General features: G+C 41.8%; 1 protein-coding gene across 2 annotated transcripts in view; it reads right to left on the bottom strand.

Annotated features, from left to right (window-relative positions):
• The window catches only part of USP24 (ubiquitin specific peptidase 24), a 95,119-nt gene extending 76,402 nt beyond the window's left edge, over window positions 1-18,717 (bottom strand). For both annotated transcript variants that reach the window (XM_063138420.1, XM_063138428.1), the window contains exons 1-6: window positions 18,262-18,717; window positions 5,656-5,821; window positions 3,330-3,397; window positions 2,152-2,295; window positions 1,047-1,169; window positions 253-288 (exon numbers count right to left, since the gene is read on the bottom strand). In XM_063138420.1, coding sequence (XP_062994490.1) covers window positions 253-288; window positions 1,047-1,169; window positions 2,152-2,295; window positions 3,330-3,397; window positions 5,656-5,821; window positions 18,262-18,615 — 891 coding nt within the window. In that variant the 5' untranslated portion in view covers window positions 18,616-18,717. The remainder of the gene's footprint in view (window positions 1-252; window positions 289-1,046; window positions 1,170-2,151; window positions 2,296-3,329; window positions 3,398-5,655; window positions 5,822-18,261) is intronic.
• Between the last annotated feature and the right edge of the window lie 5,834 nt (window positions 18,718-24,551).

The raw sequence follows: 24,551 nt of genomic DNA, 5'->3' as shown, positions 1-24,551 counted from the left end.
TTTTGCCTCCCTCCACTTAAAATCCGTCCTCAAACCTATTTCATTCCCCTTCATCTAACCCATTAATCCTCATTCCCAACTTAAACCCATCTTAAGTATGTGTAACTACATTTGTTCACATTTATCCCTCCAACTCTGTTTACTCTAGATTGGAAGCGCCTTCAGGTAAGGGACGTTTAAAAAAGATTAAAGTCTGTAAAGTGCCACATATATACAGATGGCTCAGAATAATCAATTTTTACATTGACTTACCCTATTCACTAAGTCCACGAGCCATCCGTGAGGTTCCTAGACAAAGAAGTTCACAAATTAGTTTTTTTAACCAATAGGTTTTCAAAGTAATTTTGCAAAATATTGGTATTTTAATTGCATATTTGATTTAGCGCTCCAGTTTACTTCATACATGAGCGGTCACTGCAAATACAAAACATGTATTCCTTTCCAATAACTCTTCAGAAAGGGCAACTAAACTGTCTGGTTGTTCCTATTAGCACTATCCACTTACCAGCACTCCACAACATAAACTATAGTATGATTTGGCAACATTAGGCTTTGGGGCTGCTGACTCAGAATTAAATGTAACATAGTGACTCTTGCTTTGAAATTCAGAAGCAGTATTTGGGCATAAACAAATCGAAGGCTGTGAAAGTGTCTGAAAGTCCCATGACTGAAACTTAATTTAGCTAGATAAAAAGCAAAGGAAGTTACATCACTTCCTCTATGCCATTACCCAGTTCTATAGAGTCTGAAGTTTATCAAGTTCATACAATAACTGAAACTGAGGACTTCTTAGGATGGCATTGCTGCAATGTCATTGCCACAAAGACTTGGCTGTGACTTGGTGATAATTAATGAATGCTTATTATAGCCAAGCTAGCAGAAATAATAGTGCACCAAAGGCTGCTGCCACGAGAAAGATTGAAAGTTCTGTTAGATACCCTAGATAGAAAAATGACTACGTTTATTTCAGGTGACACACATAACACAGCCTGTTAAACATAACAAAATTATACATTATTTCTAGAAAGAAGCATATACATATTTACCTTCTGGAACGTAGAAATGGGTGAGACAGCATACATATTTCCTTCCCCGAATATTTCTGCCCAGTTCCTTTGGCACACTTTCATTCGGTTCTTGAAATGGTACTCGTTGTCAGGATTAAGAGCCTATAGCAAAAAAAGGAATGCGACAACAAAAACACACAGAGGGTTAGACTTGGACCAGCCCATTCTCATCACTTGAAAATGTTCATGCTACTAAACTATGCTCCAAAAAGGTCAAGAAAATGCCAATGCCTTTGACCAGGACTAATTTAATTTCTCCTCTCCAAGGCAGTAAAAACTTCCTAAGTCATCATCATATCACTGTCAGAAAGAAACCAAACTAAGACTTCACAAACAGCAATTACATCACCATCTATTAATGTAGAGTGAAGTATTAGGGAGCTGAATATTTTGTAGCTGCAATCCCATTCACTTCATTTTGGAAGCTTATGGTTAAATATACAACTTAAAATATACAATAAAGGAAGATCAAGTTAGGAACATGATTATGTAAGAAGAGCCATGCTGGAACAGACCAAGGGTCTATCTACTCCAGCATTCTGTCCACACAGAAGCTAACAGCTGTCTGTGGAAAACCCAAAAGGAGGCCATGAGTGCAGTAGCATCCCCTGCTTGTGTTCCCCCTGCAAATGACAGATCCTAAATGATGGACTGAACTTCCAGAAATATAGGCAAACCATGATTTAGAGCAGCTTGATTGATTTCTTTTGTCTAAAGTTTGTAGGTCTCTGGAAATGGAGCAGCGGCCATAATTGTGGTGGTCAATTTAGACATCATGGCACACCACAGTTAGCACAAGCACAACCAGTCAGCCCAAGTTATGGTTCGTACCCACTTTAAGCCATGGTTTCCAATTCTGGTTTGCTGGCGGATCACATTTGTCAATTCAGTCATTACACTAAACTATACTTAAAAGCCTCCTTAATCATGGTTTGGTATGATGACTCAATTAAGTCATTATGTAGAAGGGATGAAGCCAAGAAATTTCATTTTTTTAAAAAAAATGTGCATTTAAGATCAACAGATATTGAATTCCAAGACTTCCATGATGAACAGCTTCAGAGTGATCAAGTAGTTACAATACCATTGTAAGTACAGCCAGAAGACCAACAGGAATAGGATCTTGCTTTACTCTCTCGGCAGCTAGATCTACTAGTAGCATCAACATGTTGTAGATTCCCTCATGGATTTCAGTACCCCATTTGTGAACAGCACTTGATGTCAACAGCTGTAAAAGGAGCACAATATATATGTTAAAATGCTGACATGGATCTACAGAAGAGTACCTTTTTGATAGCCTTGGCATCAAAATATTTTTAGAACTTCTGACTTAGCAACAATTTACTTTTGAAGCAATGTCTGAAACCTGTTAAGAACAGTTGATAAATGTTTATGGTATCTATTCATTGTTTTAAGAAGATACCATTTTTAGCCATGTTCACAGAAAGGAAAATTTTAAATGCCTGAGAAGATATGCCCAGCTTTTCCAGTGGCCAGAAGAATATCTTCATTCTTATCCCAATTTCTAGTAGCCTTGTCCTTATTCCTACAAACTTTACTCAATACCCATTCCACACCTCCTCCATCCACTATCCCAAAAATCCATGGCCTATTCTGCAAAATGCAAAATCCTTACAAATATGAAAAATGCGGAAGCGGAAATACAGTTTTCGTCCTGAAGCATAAGGGCCTTAGTAATCTTTTGTTACTTGCTGCAGTCCCCCAGAATGCATTATTCAACTGATCTTAGTTGCTAAAATATCTGAGGCAACTGTTAGAATGAAGCTTTGGGCCAGTTAATGCACAGCAAATCGGTTAATTAACCCATGATTTGCTGAACATGAGTGGGAGAGAACAGGTGCCCTGGTGCAGCATGTCAGTTGCTTCCATTTTTAATCAACTTACTATCAGCCAGGTTATGAGTTGTTGAGTGTGAGGTGCAAATTTAGAGCACTGGTGCGAAGTTGGAGCAACCCATCAGTTAACCCGTGGTTTATTGTTGGATTAAGTGCTCAGTTGTTTAGCCCCTAAACAAGACAGCACTCCAGGTTCATACATTACACTCACAACCTACGATCTGGTCAATTGTAGGTTGTTAATTAAAAGTGGAATGAGCAATGTGCGGAAGGCAGTGCCCTTGCTCACTCCCACTTGTGCACAGCAAATTATGGGTCAATTTGCTGTTCCATGCAAACCGGGTCTTTGAGTCGGACACCAACTCTATCCACAAGAGTTTATCCTATAGTTTCCTCTTGCACCTACCTTTTTAAAAGCTTCAGGCATACATCTATCCATAAATCTCCTGCAGTTTTCATCTGAATCCGAAAGTCCTTATTTAAGGTAGGGGAAGGGGGAAAGGAAAGAGTTAAGATCTTGCAAAGTTTTGCAACCAATGGACTGACACTCATGGGGCCAGCCCAACCAGTTCTATTTGTCAGATGTTTTGTTAGTTCACACTGACACCATTTCTGCATACTGATTCTGCATACCAAAGATGATACATTTTAATAAATACAAATATGGTATATTTCTAAATATCAACACAGAAGCAACACTGCTTTCTAAATCTCCATGGGCCTGTTCATATGTCATGACAAAGGACCATGGGTTAATTAACCCTTGGGGCACCAGTGTGTGCCAGTTTTCCTTGTTACTTAACAAGTGCAGTCTAAGCCATTATATATTTCATTAAGGTGTGCACATGTTTGCAAAAGGGGTGGGAGAGATTTCAGTGCAGACATGGTCCTATACAGGGCTGAACGTCAGCAAAGCCGCCCTTCCCTGGGCAATATTCTGTATGGCTGGAACAACCTGCATTCTCTGCCATACACTTCCTCTCCTATCAGCCAACAAGAGGAAAGATGCCTGACAAGTTTCTTCTCTTGTGATGCAATAAAAGACACTGACTCCAAGCATGTGGAGTGAACCTGTCCCTCACCTTCAAGTATTTGTGGGTTGCCTCCATATACTTTCAGTTAGGACCAGTGTGAAAGGGAGGGGACATAAGTATTCCAGGGCAGGCCTGAACCTCACAGCATTTTTTTTAAAGCACAGATTATGCATCCCTTACCAGCATTCTATACAGATAAGAGCATCACCTACTCCCTGCCCCCTCCCCCAAATCCCATTACATTGCTTATCCCTTAGCACATACAAGTGCTTGGGAAGATATAAAGTTAGACCATAGGTCCATCTTGCTCAGTATTATCTACACTGACTGGCAGAAGCTCCCCAGAGTTTCAGACAGGATTCCTTCTCTACCCTACTTGGGACTTTTTGCATGCAAAGCACACGCTGTACCTGACTGAGCTATGGCCCTTTCCCTGCACAGAAATGCCATTCTCTCTCCTCCCCATTTTTAACTTTCAACATCAAATCCCAGAAATGCTATCCAAGAAAATGTACAGGGAGGCCCCATACCTAACAGTCAATTAGATTCCTAAGACTTCACTGGGGGCTGAAGTTACAGGGCAGGGGCAGCTGCAGTGAATAAGATCCCTAGGTGAGGATTTATATTCCTAAGGCTGGATCCAGGATCTGCCCTTCATGTATAGAATGGGTCCTTTCACAGAAGCTGCCTCCACTCAATTTTCAGAGATCCACCTCTTCTTCTCACATCACAGCCTACCTCATTCAGCAGCCCCCTCCCCAACCCTCACAGGTAGCATTTCTGGAGGTTGAAAGGGCTATCATGGGGAGGAGTGGAAGTGCGCAGGAAAATCAGCCATCTGCACATGCCTAAATATGGATTCCACCCCCAGAATTTGAGAAAGAGGAAGGTGCGTATGTGCATGATCTGCAGCAACAGGTACACTGTAAAGCCACTGAAAGTGGCTGTAAGCAGTCTTCACATGATAACTCTGCACTTAAAGGGGTGGCCTGTTCCATTCAGGTCCCTGCCTGTCTTTGCAAAGACAGTGAAAGGGCTGGCTAAGCTGATGTGCAAATAGTTATTGGATTCGTTAGTCTCCCTTTTCTTGGGCCAGACAAAAATAACTAGGTACTCCACAACTTGAGAACTCCACAACGTTTCCTTAATAAGGAAAGCAGAAACTGATTCTGTCCTGCCCCCAATTTAACCACAACCAAGTTATTAATTTTAGATTTACACAAACTCTTCCAAAGTGCAACATCTTCATGGAATGTTGCCAACTAGTGTTTCTGCCGCACGTTGTATACGTTGCATTTTATACCTCAAGCATTTCCATATCAAATATTACTACTAGCCTTGTTATCAATTACAAACTCTTGTTTTTGCTGCAACAGACTAACACAGCTAATTTTAAGCAGCATTTAATTAAAAAATGATACCCCCAGTGCTTAAAAAAGTGAAACATTAACTGAAAAAATGCACAGAACTCTGCCAAAGTCATGAGAATCAAGTCATTGCTCGTAAGAAAATAATTTTTAAATATAAAAATCTGCTAGCAGCATGTAAAATGGGTACAAGAACCCAATAACTATATTAGTTAATGCAGTTTTTATCCTTTCTACTAACAATACATCAAGTTAACATCATCATTAATGTTAGCAGAAAAACAGCCAACAATTTTATGCATCTACTTAAAACATTTGTTTGGAAACTTACCCAGCCTTGCAAGATAAGTGGATGCAATTAAACACTTGCCAAGAGACTCTTCTCGCTTATATGGGATGGACCAATGATCTGTTAATACTCTGCTCTCCAGTTCATAAAGATTGGTTGTAGGAAACTCAATACCTTCTCCAGAGCAATTCCCGTTTTCATCATTTTTCTGTTGAGAGAGGAGCTACATATGAAGCTGTTTTGTAGCTGTTTTGATTATTGGTTGTTAAAAAAAAGCAATATGCCAAATCCATACTTGAATAGCAGACATTCAAAATACAAATTGGCTTCCAAACAAACAGGAACGCCGTTTCTTCAGTCAGACCCTGTAGCTAACTTGCTCTCTTCCTACCATTTCCACAACCAGCAGAAAAATGCCAGAAAACAGAGAGGACTATGACATATATGCACAGTTTTAGGGCAGATGAAGTACCATCATTATATGCATAGATCACAGAATCAAAAGAGTAAAAAAGACCCAAGCGACATTTTCTTGTGTAAGCTGACTTGGGGTGGGTCTGGCTCTTAAAGGCAGCCCAGAATTTTTTTAAAATAAACAAAAATAATCCAAGCCCTTGCAAACCAGGATAAAATTACCAATATAGTACAACCTATGACAGTGAAATGATAGTGTTCCCCAAGTCAATAGCTAGAAAGCAGTTAGCAACTTTGGGCTCTCCAAATGTTTTAGACTACAACTCCAAGAATCTCTGACCACTAATTATGCAGGTTAGGACTGATGGGAATTGTAGTCCAACACATCTGAAGGACACCAACTTGCCTACCCATGAACTAGGAGTACATGAGGCAGTGTGTAAAAAAATTATGAACAAGTAGGTGCCCGCTGACTGATCTGCTTATTAACTAATACAGACCCAGTATCTACCAGTCAGCCACTATAATGGCATTCTGTATTTCCACCATGCAACAATAACACAGTTTCTCCTGTGGCACCTACCTCCACTTTCTGGTAAAGGGAGAGGGGGGACAGGCTGCAGCCATAATTCTACGTCGCAGTGGATGTAGCACTAGAGATGTGAAGGCCTGGAAAGAAACTGGAAAAATTCGGGAAAAACCCAGTTTTTTCCCCGTTTTCCGAAGCCTTTTTTGTCCGTCCCCCCCAAAATTGGAAAAATTGAAAAAAATGAAGAAAAAACGGATTATGGGATGTTTTATTTTAGCATGATGAATAAAATGTTTAAGTCAAGGTGTTCAGATATTTACTTCTCCAAATGATTTCTAAAAACTGTACTGTATCAGATTATTACAATGTCTGTGCACCAAGGACAAGGTTGCAAACTGAGACTACAACTCTCAAATGCAAGAGGAAGATGCATTTCTGCCTCTAGGGGGCACTGCCATGGAAGCAAAGACTGAAACTAATACTGATAGCTATAGGTCAGAAAATGAGTCTGATTAAATTTCATGCATATTCATTGAATCTCCCCCCCCCCATTTTTCTCAGTTCCTTTTATGGGAATGGGGGCTTTATGTCTTGACACTGGAGGACTAGCAGAGACATAAATAATTTTCTTTGTTACTAATGTTGGTGGTTTCTTCAGTTGTTGTTTTTTAAAATTGCTTTTTGCCTGCTCCTCATAAACTGGCAGAACCGAAGAGGTTCCTTACAGTTCAGGAGCTTGTAGCTCCATTTGTTACCATTTTTTTTTTAAAAAAGTAAATTAAATTTGTAATAATTGTTTGAATACACTAGTTTTAATATACCAAATGTAATAATTTTATGCCAAACCAACTTGGACATAATTACATTTTATGTTCCTAAAGTAACAAAGTGACTTTCAATCTGTAAAAAGTGCTAATATTACATTATTTCAATTTTCCCAAAATTTCCATTTTTTCCTGAAAAAACCCTGGGTTTTTTCCATGGCTTCAAAATTTCCGGAAATTTTACATCTCTATGTAGCACTTTGTGCCTTGTTTCTTCCTTTGCTGGACTTCACATCTCTAAGCTTACCCATTCCAAACTAATGTAGCCTGGGTGGATTGCACATGCCTTTGGTTGTTTATAATACGGCAGTGAGGTCTTTCCTCACCATATAGCTTCACTTCTTTTTATAAACCTCTCCCAATCCCCCACATTCCTTTAATTTGCCTGTTCCTGATCAGCACAAGAGCAAGCCTGGCAATTCCAATAATTTGTTATAATTCATGTAGAGAAGCTTTAATATTTTTTTCTTGCTGACAAAAAGTTTGAGCTCGCTGGGTGTAAAGGCATTCAATACCGCTCAAAGCAATGAAGACTATGAAGTCCTCCACCATGTTCAAGATGGGTGGTAAGTGTTCAGCTTAAGATTTGCCTTTTTAAAGGTGCCAACGGGATGCAAAGTGGTGCCAAGCATGGCCTTAACAATAAAACTCTCAGAAATGCATAGCTACCAGGAAAACACACACACACACACCATGACTCACTGTACACCAGCTAGTCACTAAACAGGCTATTTTTGAACAGAGTGTATTTGGACAAGATTCAAAATCTGTGTACTAGTAGTCACAGGTTCTGTTTTCCCAGTACCATTCCACTGTCTCATATATTGCTTTCATTTCCTGGTCTAACAAGCACCATCTCTGTATTAAAAACAACTGCACATTTATAAATTAATGCTTCCTGTCTCTAGGAGTGCACATTAAGCACTGTAGAACAGGAAACTATTATCCAGAGAGGCAACACAACTGAAATGGCAGAGAGAATATCAAATAAAATAATCTTCCCATTGCACTTGAGTACTGAACATTGTGATTATAGAATTGCATTTCAGAGTGTCAAGCAAAGCAGTAGGAGAGCCTGACAGATAAGGAAAGCCGTGTTTTTACTCAAAAGGAAAGATAGTATACCAGATATTAGGGCTATCATGATTTTGTGTGGGGGTTGCTTTTCAATGTGAAAAGGTGCCATTTGGGGCTCCTCAAAGTTTCTCCAAAAGAACAGTAACTCCCATAGGGGAAAACAACGTTGATCGCTGTGCAATGGTTGCCATCCAGCCATCCCCTTAGGAACTGTTTGAGGAACCTCCAGCATAACACTCAACTGCTTGACCATCTGGGAGTCTAACCTCATCTGCTGTGCCACTATCTGCCTAACCAATGACCTCTTAATTGCCAACTGCACCAGCTCAGAACCAAGACCATTAAAATCATCTGCTGTGGCTGCACTGCAAACAAGGCCAATTCTCAACAGAGGGCCAAATGTGAGTGGGTTTGGATAACAAGATAACACACAATGGTAGATTATTTAACCCATAATGGATTATTGTGTCATGTGGCAGGAATGTTTTCAACCCACATTGGGTGATTTGGCCAAAATAACCCACTCTGATAACTCACAGTCTGCAGAGTGGGTTATCATGTCGTCTGACAGGCACTGTGGGTAAAACCAGTTGCCTAGAGAGTCACATGGCAAGAGCAGTTCAGACCTCTCCCACACAATTTTCTGTATTGGAAAGAACAGCACCCCAAAAAGTGCTTATACACTCCAGCAACATAAGGGACAAAATATTTTAGAAAGCTTCCCGGAGCAGCCATTGCCCAGCCTCCAAATTGTGTAATTTTGATGTTACCAAGGGTCAGTAGTGTGGTAAAAGAAAAAAGCTTCCTGGGATCACACCCAACTCAAAGGACAATTCTGTGACGTGGCTGGGAAGTCAAGTGGTTATCTGCACCACACAATAAATCTGTACTTCTAGTCCCGCTATCCCAACCTGCTGCCAGAAAAAGGCCCTCTTTGGAGCCAGCCTATCCTCTCCCACCCTAGCCACTTACCCTTTTCCCGTTTTCTGCTGCTAGGCCCAGCAGAAAATGGTGAACAGAACTAGTCATGGCAGCCCACTGACAGACTGGCATAATGTAAGTGCACGTGCAATATGATGCCTTTTGCAAATCATTAACTATTTGTGAAACTGTATGTGTTTGAGGAGTCAGTAACTCAGTCCTACAAGTTATGCTTTCTTCAACAGAAGGATCTAGTGCTCTGTGCATTTTTTCATGCAAATAAAGTATACAGACCATATATTTTCCACACCCTTAACTAGAACTCTAGGAAAGCAAAACAACACAATTCGTTTTCCACTACAAACTTTTCATCAAAACTCAAATCACTAATTCTCCATTTCGTTTTTAGTTCCTCTGTTACTGCAAGAACATTATATGAGCTACTAGATACTTTAGCAGCTTCCGTTAGTATATCTTATTTTTCACATTCCCATGGGAAAAATGGCAATCACCTTTGTTCTATGGAGTACCAAGGATTGCACATTCACACAGATAACACTTTTCCATAACTTAAAACACAGTAAAACCAACTAAATACTTTCCTTATCAGTAAGTTAAATAAGGATGATTTACTATAGTAACAGGAGTACTATTATTTGTTTCTGCCAAGCACTAGCATCCATATCAGGATGTTGCCACTAACTGAATGCATTATAAAACACATAGACACACACATTATGTAAAGGGAAATCTGTTTTGAAATATAAGAACATATTAAACAACAGATTCACACAATGCTCTAGAAGTAAGTATAGATATACTTTAAGGGGCTGTTTTAGCGGCAACAAGCCCACCACTTTGACTTAGCAAACCACGATCGGTTGCTGAGCATGACATCTGAACCAGGACTGCTGGGTTGTTTTGGGGCTAAACAACCCAGCAGTTAATCCAACAACAAACTATGGGTTAACCACCAAAACAACCCAGTGATCTGGGTTTGCACATCACACTCAGCAGCTATGGGTTGCTGAGAAAAAGTAGCAGAGCTCTTTCCTGCTTGTACACCACAATCCATGGGTTCTTTAATGTGGGAACCAGGTGTTGGTAACAATTTCTTATAGCTTATTCCTACAAATGTTAATCTTTTCCACCATCTTACATTTCCCAGTTAACATTGAATTTGAAAATAAAATCCAGTCAATTTTTGATACTGAGAAAAGGAAAGGAAACAATCCATAAGAGAGACACACAAAGAGAATTGTGACACCTAAATGTGGAGCTGATGTTAGAAGCTGGATATATTTGTACTTCTCAGGACTTCCTTCTTCCTCTCACCCCCCACCCCCCATCTTTTGGTACAAATTAGTGTTTTCAAATAAAAGCTACAAAAAAAGATTAAGATCCTCCCAGGCTATTTCTTATAAAAGACCACTGTTCTTATCCAAAAGCATTCAAAATGCTTTTGCTGGAATTAACTTCTAACACTGGCAATTTTGTTTAGCCCCATTATCCTTCGCCATTTCACTTCCTTATTAAGCAGCTGTCATTGAATAGAACTTCTGACTGGGAAGATGACCAGAAAATGTCTCTACTGAATGTTATCTGAAAGACACTTCCTGCCCAGCTGAGCTGCTGTTTATTCTATGCACAAATGACCTTCCACTACCACTAGTGATAAACATTTCTATCATAGCAAGTGTTAATCTTCCTCTGGAGCTCAGTTCAGTGAACAGAAAAATAATTCAGACGGGATTTGGAAATCCTTTAAAATTGGGAGTTAACACTAGACTTCCTTCGGAATACTCCTAGTGTATAGTAATACTTTATTATATTTCTAGTGTAGCAATTCTTAACAGTGGCAAGTTAACATTTTTGTTGTACAAAGTGAATACAGACAATTAGAAACTTCAGGTACTAAGTATGTCACAGTATGAAAGTACTTGAGACAGGATTGTAAAGTCAAATTTAATTATAACATTTTGCTTAATTTTACGCTACAAAAAACAACACCAGGATAAATAACAAAAATAAATAACCAGGCTATTAAATTAATATGCAAGAGCCAATGGACCATGTGACACACTGGGCAGGTTTGCATGTCAGGCTATGACACCCTGTGAATAAGCCATGGTGGTTAGTTGTTTGCAGAATAATGCGCAGTACTAACTCTTGTTTGCTAACTTTTGTATTCCCCAGCTTCACCCCTCCCCCCAGGCTTTGAGACTACGCAAATCGGGGTCCCCAAAATTTAAAAATAGGTGACGAAGTGCTGTTTGGGCATCAGTGAAGGCACCGTCAATGGTGAAGCAGGCTGTAGATGGCACTGGCGTGATTGCAAAGAGCAACAAAGGCTTTTTTGACACTCTTGCTGAGTGGCTCAGTAGTTGATCCCAGCAACCTATTACAATATTGCTCTCCAGGGTTCAGACATGACAACCCATCATGGGTAGGAACAACCCTACGATAAGCCATGGCTGCCCATGGTAGATTGCTGTGTTGTGTGCATGCTGTCATTATGAGGCCTTGGCGATCTATGATAAAAGTAGAAAGGCCAGTGAATGTCTCTGGGCTTAGGCTTGGAAATGGGCTTTGAGAGCTTGTTAATACGTCAAAGGAGAAGCTAGGATTAGTAACGCTCAATCTCTTATCCAGCTGGGATTAAAATTCAAGATGGAAAAGATGTCTTGGTGTACACCTTGCTTTGAAGAACTGCTCCCAGTAAAGCTACTCCATGGGATGGGAGGAGAAAGCCACAGGGTCCACTTACCTCAAGGGTCTCCTGCAAGACAGACTTTTGCCACTCCCATCCCAGTTTTCCCACAAGTAGCTTTTGAAGCAACCCTCTAGGTGTGCTAATCTTGGAGCTAACATAAGCCACAAACAGTGTGCACATGAATGCGTGCATATCCAGCTCATATCCAGCTAGAATAACTAAGTTCTTCACTTAGAAAGCAGGACAACAACCTCCTATTTGACCGGACTTTTCTGAAGTCAGATGACTTTTTTTTTAAAATCAGCACTCTAAAAACACTACATCTTAAAATATTAATTGCTTTACAAGGAATAAGCATTAATAAAGCAATTCAGAATGTGTTGTGAAATGATGCAATGCTCTTAAATATAAAGCCTGCACAATCAACATTCCCAACTGCAATTGCACATCCATGAATGCACAAAAAATATGGTACATGATTTGGTGGGGGCGATGTTACATTAAAGTGTTCTCCTATCTTATGTCTTCAGTCATTCAAGCTGGGAAGAGTGGAAGGGTAAGATACAGAATATGAACGTTACTGCAGTTGATCTGTGGGGGATAACTCCACCGCACAGTACTGGATTCCATGCTGAGGGAAGAACAAATAGCTGTTGTTTTTGACAATAGTAGCTCTAGTACTGTCAGGTGTAGGTACAAGGCTGGCCTTGTACCTACACCTGACAAGTACTAATTTATGGTATGTTAGCACATGTCCTTGCTCATATGTGTACAAATTCAAAAATGACCTGGAAATACAGGGAACTTTTTCAGAGGAGTGGTACGCACAAAGCAGATCATGCACTGAATTTCAACAAAATAGGGAAATTCTGCTTGCTTGGGCTTCAGAAACTCAAGTCAAGGCAAATAGTACAAAGAAATAGCACAGCTTTATTTTATCATTAATGTTTACAGTAAGAAAAATATTTGATTAATATACCAATGCCCTAGCACTACAGCAGCAGGTTAGCTTTACTAGCAATGATAAAGACGGAGGCAGGGAATTAGAGATTGCCAAATAAGGAAAGAGCAGGTCACTAGGAAAATGGCAAGGCAGAGCAAGAAAAGTTATATGCAAGAGACTGTTTCTTCACATTTTGATGGCACCAGGTGGGCCACACAAAGGGTAGAATGGATAAATGTAGAGCAATTTTAAGAAAAAGAGGAAGAAATAGAGCCAAACTTGTTTTAAAGTAAGGGAAATGGAAAGAACTTCACTTCCTGATTAGTCATGAATACTTGTAAACTCACAGAGGGCACAGGCTACCCTCTGGTCTACATGCTTTTGGTCACAAATTCACAATGGGCAATCACTACCTGAAATATCCAAAGATAGCTCTGAGAAAACCCAAATCAGGCTAAAATGATTACACACTCTGTCATGGAAGCATAGGCGATGACAGGGAGACTGGCTGGCTGACCAAGTAGCTATCAAGACCTGAGAGCCCTATAAAAAGGTACAGAATTAAGTTCAAACATTGGAACTTGAATAGAGAGCCAAAAATGTAACAGGGAAGAGAGGCCATCTAAGATTAGGGGCGGTAGGTGGTTGTGCTTGACTCAAGACCCTGAGGAAAAACAGCACAATGCCCTAGGCTCCCAGTTTTTCACCAAATAAGTAAGCCATTGGGCTTAGAGTCAGCAAGTCATAAGAAGTGACATAACTTTCTGTCTCACTGCTTAGTCATGGCTCCCTACGATTTTTAGGAGCTCACAATGAAGTCAGAGACTCCAAAATTGTCACCGAGAACAGTGTCCCAGTCAGAAATGTTAGGGTGCCCCATGAATGGAAACGGGCTGTAAATTCACAATAGATGCACTACCAGGGGATGAACCTCTCTCAGGGGCATAAAAAGGAGTGTGGTGGACAAGGTACTTGCAGCAATGCGACTAACTACGTGCTCTTTTGATCCTTGCCCCGCCTGGCTAACAAAAGCTAGTCGAGAGGGATTGACTGAGTGGGTCCAGGGTATGGTAAATGCTTCTCTATGGGAAGGGGTGGTCCCTGCTATTCTTAAAGAGCTGGTAGTGCGACCACTCCTGAAGAAGCCCACTCTGGACCCAATGGTATTAGACAACTATCACTCAGTTGCAAATACCCCTTTCTTAGGGAAAGTATTGGAGAGGGTGGTGGAGGAACAACTGCAGGCACTCTTGGAGGACACTGATTATCTAGACCCATTTCAATCTGGGTTTCGACCTGGTTATGAGACTGAAACAGCCTTGATCACCTTTATTCTGCTCAATTTCTCATCAGCTTTTGATACCATCAACCATGGTATCCTCCTTGATCGATTCCGTGAGATGGGCATTGGAGGCACTGTGTTACGGTGGTTCTGGTCCTACCTGCAGGGTCGATTTCAGAGTAACATTGGGTGACCTTCCCTCGGCCCTTTGGCAATTAAGCTAAGGGCACCATCTTGTCCCCAATGTTGTTTAATATCTCCATGAAGCCTCTGGGGGTGGTCATTAGGGGATTTGGAGCAAAATGCCATCAGTACACTGATGACACACAGTTTTATCTCCCTGTGACATATGTATCAGGAGAGGCTGTGCAAGTCCTAGGTCAGTGCCTAAACTCAGTAATGGGCTGGATGAGGGCCAATAAACTGAAGCTGAATCCTGGCAATACAGAAGCCCTGTGGACGAGTGGTTTCTGAGTCTGGGAAATAGGCTCATTGCCTGTCCTGGAAGGAATTGCACTCCCTCTGAAAGATCAGGTTAATAGCTTGGGGGTATTCCTAGATCCATCACTATCACTGGAGGCCCAAGTGGCCCAGCAGCTCGGAGTGCCTTTTATCAGCTTTGGCTGGCTCACCAGCTACAGCCTCTTCCGGACAAGGATAGCTTGGCCACAGTAATATGGGCATTAGTAAACTCAAGACTGATTACTGAAATGTGGGACTGCCCTTAAGGTTGCTCCTGAAGCTGGAGCTAGTGTTGCCGGGAGCTGCCTGTTTTCAGCATATAATTCCTTTGCTGAGGGAACTCCCTTCCCCTGGAGGTCAGGCAGGCGCCAACACTAGGCTGCTTCCGGTGCCTCCTGAAAACAACTCTTTTGAGAAGCCTTCCTCAACTGACTAGCCACTGTTTTTCTGGTTCCTTTGTTTTTAAATTGGACAATTTTAATTTTTTTAAAAATCTTTTTTCTTTTACTGTTTATACCTATGTTTATCGCTCTGGAATCTGCATTAGATAATTGAGTGGTATATAAATATAGAAAATAAATAAATAATAAATGAAACATGTAGAACAGGAGAGGGAGAGCACTAGGAAGGACCACTACAGCTAAGAAGCAAGTGCACCCCAAACAAGCAGAATCCCTTGATCAAAAAACAAAATGTTGTGTGCCCAAACTCAAGGGTGATTACAGACTTCAAAGGGACAAAGACTTTGGATGGACTCAGGATGGGGTAGAACAAAAGGGATTAATAATTTTACTCTGGGGAATAAATGGGAACATCAAGGAGATTCCTAGCTACTTGAATGAATTAAACCTAGCTGACTGAGCATTTCAGAAGACATGCATCTGTGCTTTTATAGAGATATTTATAGATATTTAGGTAGAGATATTTAGAAAAAGAGGCTTTCCCAGGTGATGCTTTAACTTGCTGATCTATCTTGGGGTGAAGATATTTTTGGATTAGACCATTTATGTCCCAGTAAGGCTCTAGATTGGCAAATTTAAAGGCTCCCTCATGAGTTGTCTGGCTGAGGAGATGACTAGGTAGTTAAGAAGGTATTTGCATGTATCCATCCCAAGCTTCACATACTGCAGCAAGGCAACTCCTTGTATTAGCCCCTATAGCTGCCACACGGTTTTTGTCCAAGCAGCCTCTTTCAGCGCAACAATACATATGAGAGAAGTTGCTAGGGTGATGCAAACAAGAGCGCATGAATAAAGCCATCATGGCTGACTTTCTTAGTGACAAATATTACTTCCATTACTGCTGAACGAGGCTAGTCACAACAAATGGTGAAGAATGCTTCTTTCTACTCTTACAGCCAAACATTTAGGTATGAGTACGTTTTGCTCAGAGGAGCAAATAGCAGTTGCATGATGCCAATTTCTACTCTAAATCTTGCAAGTGGGAAACGAGCCATTACCCTTTCCCAACACCACTGTTTTGGGTAAGACTCAAAATGTTGGCTGATCCATTCACAGATCTCCTATGTAGCTTTACATTTATTATTATGGCAACCCTGAATGGGTTTTAGCCAATTACAAGTCATATATAAAATCAAATACAACAAATACATCAATACATATATTACATTATATTACATGTAGCTTAGGCCTTACACTGCATACCAAAAACCAGATAGGCAAGTATCTGTAGGTTGTATGGTGTTAATTCTTGTAGGGATACAAGAATGGCAGTATAGTAATTGGAAAATGAAAAGAAGTCAAATGAAAGGATAGCAGTGCCACCACTATTCACCAGGCAGGTGAAGGTGAGAGGAAAAGTTACATTTATGATGGTAACAGCAAATACCTAGGGATCAAAATTAAACTTTGAGATTTATTATGTAAGTTGTTTGCTTGTTCTCCGATTAAATTGGGAATTTTAATTATAATGATATGAACATATTTAGTGACTTTTCAGCTAATAATGGCAATAACGGAATAGACTCCTATGGAATGTACACTTGGCCCCATCATTCATCACTTTTAAGTGCACTTTTATAAATGGCCAAAAGAGAGAGCTGTTAGAAATAAAGAGTGCATGGTTATACAAATAATACTTTTGTTAAATCATAAATGGCTAATACCTTTAAATGCTGTTTGTTTTGGGAGGAGGCCACATACCGTATTTCTTCGATTCTAAGACACACTTTTTTCCCTATATAAACATCTCTAAAAACGGGGTGCGTCTTAGAATCGCAGGTGTGATTATTATTCTTATAATCAAAGCTTTTTTCCTGTTGGTGGTGCTGAAATTAGTGAGCGTCTTACAATTGAAGAAATACGGTAGTTCTTAAAACCCTACTAGACAGTGTTTTTGCAAAAACAAACAAACCCGAAAACAAGAACAGAAGAGTTCTAGATTCATCTGAGATTTAGGAGTACGAATATACTCAAGAGGATCAAGAAATCTTTCTGGACACATTAGCAAAAAAAACAAATAGCTGCTAATAAGTATACTAAGAATGTCAGCTTTGATTTTCAATGAAGATCATGTTTCTAACTCTCAGGTTACTAACAAAAGCAACACTGAACAAATGAACACCGAGGAAATCCATTGTGGGACTTTTAGTACTCCATAATACCACATAGCTCCCCATTTCCCTGAGTGTTTATGCTCCATTTATAACCCCCAAATCCAGCTATTATGTAAAATCTGGAGCTTAAATTGAAAGTATCAAAACAAAACCATCACAGCTATTTGCATGCTGTTTGCTTCAGCCATTCTTTGGGGCAAAGTGCTGTGGTTACAAGACAGCATAGTATCAGCACCACATAAAGAAAGGCAAGACTTACAAACAAATAGAAGCTACCTGGCTCACAACCATTCTAGAGCCCAGACAAGATATAGCAGAGAAGCAGCTTTCTAGGCTTGAGGCTACATTCTTCTTCGTGTCAAGCCAGGACATACACATGAGATTGGCAACCAAACTCTGTTTGATGCTGCAAAGAGTCATCTGACAGTTCTTACACAAGTCACTCAGGGAATCTGCCCGATGTGGGGGTGGGGGGTGAGGGAACTAAAGTCCACAGGGACTGAAAACATCGCTCAAGACCCAAACTGAATGTGAAAGGGCCCCATCCTAAGTTCCCATTTACTTGTGAATCGACCTGAAAAGAAAATATGGCCGCGGGAATCAGAAGCCTCCTTTCCTGATACTCTGAAGGGCTTCGCAGGGTGAAGGAGGGATTTTATAGCAATGCCTAAGCATGTCTTGGTTCCGATCCTCCAACCCTACGAAGTTTAGGGAAAAGGGAATCAGCAGCAAAGCTCAGGCGTCCCTCCCTTCATGCACCCACATGCATGAATGGGGGCTCATTTCAGAGGCGGGGACCCGAAACGTTCATGGCCGGCAGGACAGAGAGGAGCGCGGACATCCACACAGCACAGCCCCCCTTCCACCCCACCCGCTTAGCCTCCCCTTTTCCGCCCGGCGGCCGTTACCTCGTTCTCCACCACCTCATGGTAGGCAGGGGGCGGGTCGAAGCCGGTGCTACTGCCGCTGCCGCCGCCGCCGCCGCCGCCGCCTCCACCGCCACCGGTGCCGTCGCCGTCTCCTCCGCCGCGAGAGCCGCCGCTTTGCTGGGGCCCTCCCGGGCCTCCGCCGCCGCCGCCGCCCTGGCCGCCGCCTCCGCTGTCCATGGGCTCATAGTGCAGGCCGGGCCGCTCGTTGGTGAGCAGCGCCACGGCCTCGTTAATGTCGTTCTTAGCCAGGCGGAGGGCCCTGCGGATGGCGGCGGCATCCGAGAAGCCCATGCACAGCAGCGTGGTCATGTGCTGCTCCTCCTCGCTCTCCATGGCGTCCCTCTCAGCTCGGGTTCAAGCGCTGCCCCTGCTAGAGTTACCGTTGCCGCCACCCGCTCTGCGCGCCGCCATATTGATGGGCGCCTCCTCCTGCTTCTCTCCGCCTCCTTCCTTCCTCCCTCCTCCCCCCTTTCACCGCCGCCTCAGGGCAGGACAAACCGCGAGCCCCACACCCACCCGGAAGCGACCGGCTGAAGCCCGCATAACGAGAGGAAAAGAGCGCCGCCGTCGTCACGTGCCGAGGGAGAGGAGGCGAGGTCGCTGCCCGAACATGAATGGAACGCGGGGAGATTGGGAGGGGTGTATATGTGTGGATGTCGTCGTCATGGGAACCCCAGAGGCGGCAGGCGATGGAATCCCACAAATGCAGCTCTAGGCAGATGCTCTACTACGCATGCACGCGCCCAGATGCTGAAATAGTCACGCACAAAGCCGGACTAAGAGCAGAAGATACTCGCGTGCTGCTAAGTGACACGCCCCGCTAGTGTCAGGGGGTTACCTGCATCATATTTCTTCTTTGTTTCAGGTTTTAAAGGGCGTCAGGACACGTTGCCGGAAAAAACTGAATCCGCGAGCTGGAGTCTCAAAAACCATTTGGGAGTAAGTCCCCGTCAGAGTCAATGGGATTTAAGCTGCTAACCTATGCTGAGTTACCTCGGAGTAATGCCCATTGAGCTCAATGGGGTCTTGCTTCTGGGTCAGCGTGTATAGGATTTGCCTTTGCTTCTTTCTACTAAACAAGGATCGGATCGGGCTGTACTTCGGCATGGATAAGATCGGGCTATACTTACTTGGGAGTGATTCTTATTGAAATCAGTGGGGCTTACAACCTGGAGAGGACAGGGCTACTCAGCTCCTTTCTCCTCTCCCATGGCCTCAATATGAATGGGCTTCCCGTTTTAGCGCCCTGCTGTTTTCTGGAGCGCTGCCAGACGGTACATAAAGTAGAGGAGCTCTTAAGCTGATTGTGCCTGCAAAGCAATGAAGGGAGGAGGAGAGGGTTGTGTTGTCATACGGATCACGTTCATTAGCCAGTGGGGAACCGAGTGGAACCTCCCATGTTTGGAAGCAGAGGAAGAAGTTATTTTCAGGACTATATTCACCTTAAGCTGCCTCATCTGATGACATAGCTGTACATTCAACTTGCTTTCTTTTTAAAATAAAGAGCTTTGGCAGGGCAATTTGCTTAAGAAGCAATTTGAAATGTAAGCGGTTGTCTTGCATTTGTCACTTCCTGAGTGCTATTTTTCTTGGTAGAAAGGTGGGGTGCAAATCAAATAAACAAGGGTGCAATCCTATGCATGTTTAGACAGGAAAAAAAATCCTACAACTCCAAGCATGGGATTGCTCCCTAAATAAAGGCTAGATGACAAAAAAACAGAAGCTTATATTTCATCAACTTTTAATAGGAACATGAAAGGCAGAAATCCAAGTGGTGTAGCTTCCACATCTCTGCTTTCCCATTCCATGAAAAGCTACACATGTTCTAATTCTGCTTCAAGTCCTGACGTAGAACAACATTTCTGAATTAGTTTGAAATGTATTCCTTGTGTCAATGAACTCATGGGCTGTCCTGGCATCCTGCTTTCAGAAGTTCCTCTAGCTTTTACACCTCAAATCGTCCTCAAAATAATTTACTGAACCTCAAAAATTCCAGACTTTAAACCAAATTCCATTTCTGAAGTACGGATCTGGATCTGTTTAAGGTGTTGATAGATTAGTTAATGATGTGATCTATATTAGTGCTTATGCACTCCCATGAGGAGTTTATATCTGAGTCTCTGAAGCACAGAATGTGTTTAATCCATTACAGCCTGGTCATACTTGCTTGTCTATGGAATCTACCACATTTATGATGTCTCTGGATTTAATTTCCCCATTGTTTAAACTTAGGGTGCATTTGCACCATCTCTTTTCATATGCTCATATGTTCTGTTACTCTTAATACTGAGATCTATTTGGTAATATATCTCAATTATCCCTTAATTTTGTCCCTCCAGCATCCCAATCAGCCATTTGTCTTTAAACAGGTACAAAGGGCCATGTTGTGCTATTTTATAATTTCTTCTCCCCCACTCATCCTCTGCTTCTCTTCCTCCCATCTCTCACTTCCTCCTTCCAACCTAATTTCCATCTCTTCCCGTCATTGTGGTCAGCATAATTTTATTTGCATGCTGCTGTATTCCCTCCATTTTTTCTTAAAACATTTGAGTGTTTTTGCAATAGCACAATCAAACAATGGCCCACATTTTCATAAAAGCACTGAATTTACACCATTTATAAACTAATGCATATCTAAAAATTTTCACCATGTATCTGGTATTCCACGTGTATACACATGTGAACTGAGTATGGTATAAAACAGTGACTCATAATAATTGCAGTTTTTCATAAAGGCACAAAATTTACAGTGTTCGTAGACTAATATGTAGTGATAATTTTCAGATATGTAGACATATAATACAGCACATGTATGCACATGTGCAGCCAATTGAGCAGGGTATAACAGTGACTTATAACAAACATCTACTTTTTCATAAAAACATCAAATTCAAACCTATTATTTGTAGACGTAGTCATCACTTTCAGATAAGAAGGCATATGAACCACTGTGTAATACTATGCTGACTGTAAATATGTGAAATACCACATGTCCAATTTTTTGAAAATAATCACTATGAATTAGCCAAAAAAATGAAGTATATTTGGTGCTGCTCAATCAGATGTGCATGTGCACGCTTGAGCAATATCACATGTGCCCATATCTGAAAATTGTCACCATGTATTAGTCTATAAAAAGTGTAAATTTGCTGCTTTTCTGAAAAAGGACAGGATTGTGGTGAAAAGTTGAGCTATGCTGCTATGCATAAGAACAACATTTCACCCAAACTGTAGCCTTCTTCAGGCATTTGAAGTGAACATGTGAAGAGGGCTGCATGTGCAGGCCCCTTTCCCAACCTCTCCATCCCTGTGGGAGTTTCAGACCTTCACAGATTAAATGCAAATATCTGAAGGAAGCTTTTAGGCACATTGAAATCCCCTTTTTGACCTTTGCAATGAATATGCGAAGTTCTGAAGCTCCCACAAGGATGTGGATATTGGGGACTGGACTAATGTGCACAACCTGACTCCCACTCCTCCACTTTACAGGTTCATTTTGAACACCTGAAGGGGCTAATGTAATTCCTGAAAGGATACTGTCATGATTCCAAACCCCCCTTCTGGTATAACAATAAAGATGTCTGTTATATAATTCACAAAGCTTTATTCAACAAACATCTCTTCTCACCTGAAGAGTATGTGAATGCTAGGAGCTATGCTCTAAGCTTAATTTGACTAACAAAAGCTAGGCAGTTGTCTTCAATTCAAGCAGGCCTGTTCTCAGGATTCTAACACACACTTTTTGTTAGGGAGGATCTACCGAAGAGACCGCCTCCCACCTCCTCTCAACTCTGCCCTCTTGACCCGGGTGCAGACTCTGGAATCTGTCAACTCTGATGCCCCCTTCCCCTCAGACAGAGGCTGAGTACCCAGGAGTGGGGTGGTGGGTTGGTCTCTGGGCTATCTGCATTCTTGCAGATAAGCTGCTGGGAAGATTCATCCTTGACTCCTGAAGAGTCTTGGAGAATCTCCTCCTCTGCGTCCTGTGCTGGCTGGTAAATTTCTGGGCCGCCGCCTTCAGATTCTGGGTCTGATTGATCCCCTGCAATACCTTCCCATACACTAGGGGGAACAGGCCTGATTATTACAGATTCTTGGGTACAAAACTATTTACATATTTTCACCTGTCTGCTGGTGTGCAGATAGTTTTTGTGTCAATAATACAAGACCTTTTTTTTATTATTTTCCAGTAGTGTGAACAAAACTGACCCTTTAATGCAGACCAAAACATGACCGCAAACTGTTGGGACTACTTAGCCAGACACAGGGAGGATGCACTGAGAATACGAGACCAAAGAGCTGAAGTTAAAAGGAATGTGTATGCACACTGTGGTCCAGTTTCTAAACCGTTTCACAACATAGCTTGCAACATAGAACAGATAAACTTACCTCAAATGACATGGGCTAAAGGCACAAGTAGCTGCACACGCAATAGAAGTTTGCTTGGCCTACACAGGCAAACTGCAATAATTCTGAGCTGTAGTGCAAGTGTTGTCAGCAAATTCTTGTATGCTTTGCCTGACTTTGAGTGGAGGAGGGGCCTGCGTTAGCAGGACCCTTGCTCTAGTGGCCTGAACTATTCCCTGGCCTACTGCCTGCCCTTCCTGCCCCGCCTCCACCCAGCCTTCGCCAAAACAGACCTTGAAAACCTTAACATTTGGAAGTACAATGAGTTATGCATAAGTAGACACATGGAAGGTACACATAGGGATTCCAAGGCTTTCTGGGCAGGATCTACACTACTGCTTTAAAATGGTTTATAACAGTTTTGACAACTGTCGGGGCCCAGGACACAAAACATATATAGTTTCTAAAACATTTTCAAAGTGTTTTATCCTGCTTGATGTAGATCTGGCCTTGGTGCTGCTTAGTGCCTTTAGCTTTGTGTAGGGATGTGACCTCACCTTCAAATCATCCTAGCACTTCTGTCACATCTGGCAGGCCAAGTCAAATGAGAGTGTCAAATGTCTTTGTGCTCCTAGTTTTCCTTCCTTCAGAAGCATTAACTAGGAATCTCACTGGGCAAGGAGAACAAAAGGAAAGTGCCTTGCAATTAGCAGGGCCTTTGCAAAGAATTATTTCTTTCTAGTAGATTAGCCAGGAGCTGGATCAGGGAATAATACAAGTCAAATGATGAAAACTGTATTAGAAGCAGAAAAGGTAGAACTATAATGGATGGGTGAAGACAGAGTTACACACCTCACATTCTGGAGCAGGCTCTGAATTTGAATGTATAGTCCCAAGCTTTGGGACACAGGCCACAGCTAGACCTAAGGTTTATCCTGGGATCATCCAGGGTTCGCCCCTGCCTGAGCACTGGATCCCCTGTGTGTCACCTAGATGAACAGGTTTGACCCCTGGACGATCCAGGGATAAACCTTAGGTCTAGCTATGGCCACAGATGTTCCAAGCCTCAGGGCTATATCTGCTAGAATGAAGAAAGCCTGTGTGCTCATTTATTTTCTAGGCATATTTGGCAAGATATCTATTTAATTGTGTGTATACGAAAAACATGTTGCATTGTCATTTTGCACAGTTAAACATTGCACAGAGACTGGAAAACATTACTTGTTCCAAAACACACAGAAACTCACAGGCAATATTTTCCTTACATCCGTGCTGGGAAAGCTGCATCAGTTGAATTTCTGCCAGCCATAAAACTGTTAAAGGAGATGGACCTTTCCGAGGGTGGGTGGGGGGAAGGCAGCAACCTAAGCTGCAATATAAGGGAACATTCCTGGACCTTCCAGTAACCCGTGACCTTTTAGACTACCTTTGGAAGGACTGTAAGAACTGGTCAGGTTTTGATAGCTAGCCAGCCTAAAAATAGACTGTGACTGAGCCAAATATAATGGCTTTTGCAAGACTAGGGATTTGTTGAATGTTATATTAATTGCTTCATTTGCATTAATTTAAATTAGTTACACATTTCAACCAGGATTTTAAAGCAACAAAATGGGCTATGATTCTGGCATATTTTATGTACTTACATTTGGAGAGAGGGTAAATAATGAAAAGCTGTAATAATTCCTTCCCTCCCTTGACATGCTTATTATTTCCTTAAAACACTTTCACTTCCTTTTATCTGAAAATAAATAGCAGTTTTTGGCCAACTGTTGTGGTGTTGTAGTACGGGTGGTGCCAGGTACCTAAAAGATCCATGGCTCAGGCCCACAAGACAAAGGAAATGCACAAATTTGTATATGCTAATGCCGATGGGAAACCAGCAGGAAGCAATGGGGGGTATTGGGAAGGATCATGTGCTGTGC

Source organism: Elgaria multicarinata, chromosome 1 (assembly GCF_023053635.1).
Source record: "Elgaria multicarinata webbii isolate HBS135686 ecotype San Diego chromosome 1, rElgMul1.1.pri, whole genome shotgun sequence".
NCBI classification, from domain to species: domain Eukaryota; kingdom Metazoa; phylum Chordata; class Lepidosauria; order Squamata; family Anguidae; genus Elgaria; species Elgaria multicarinata.
This window is presented reverse-complemented; position numbering and strand designations above follow the sequence as displayed.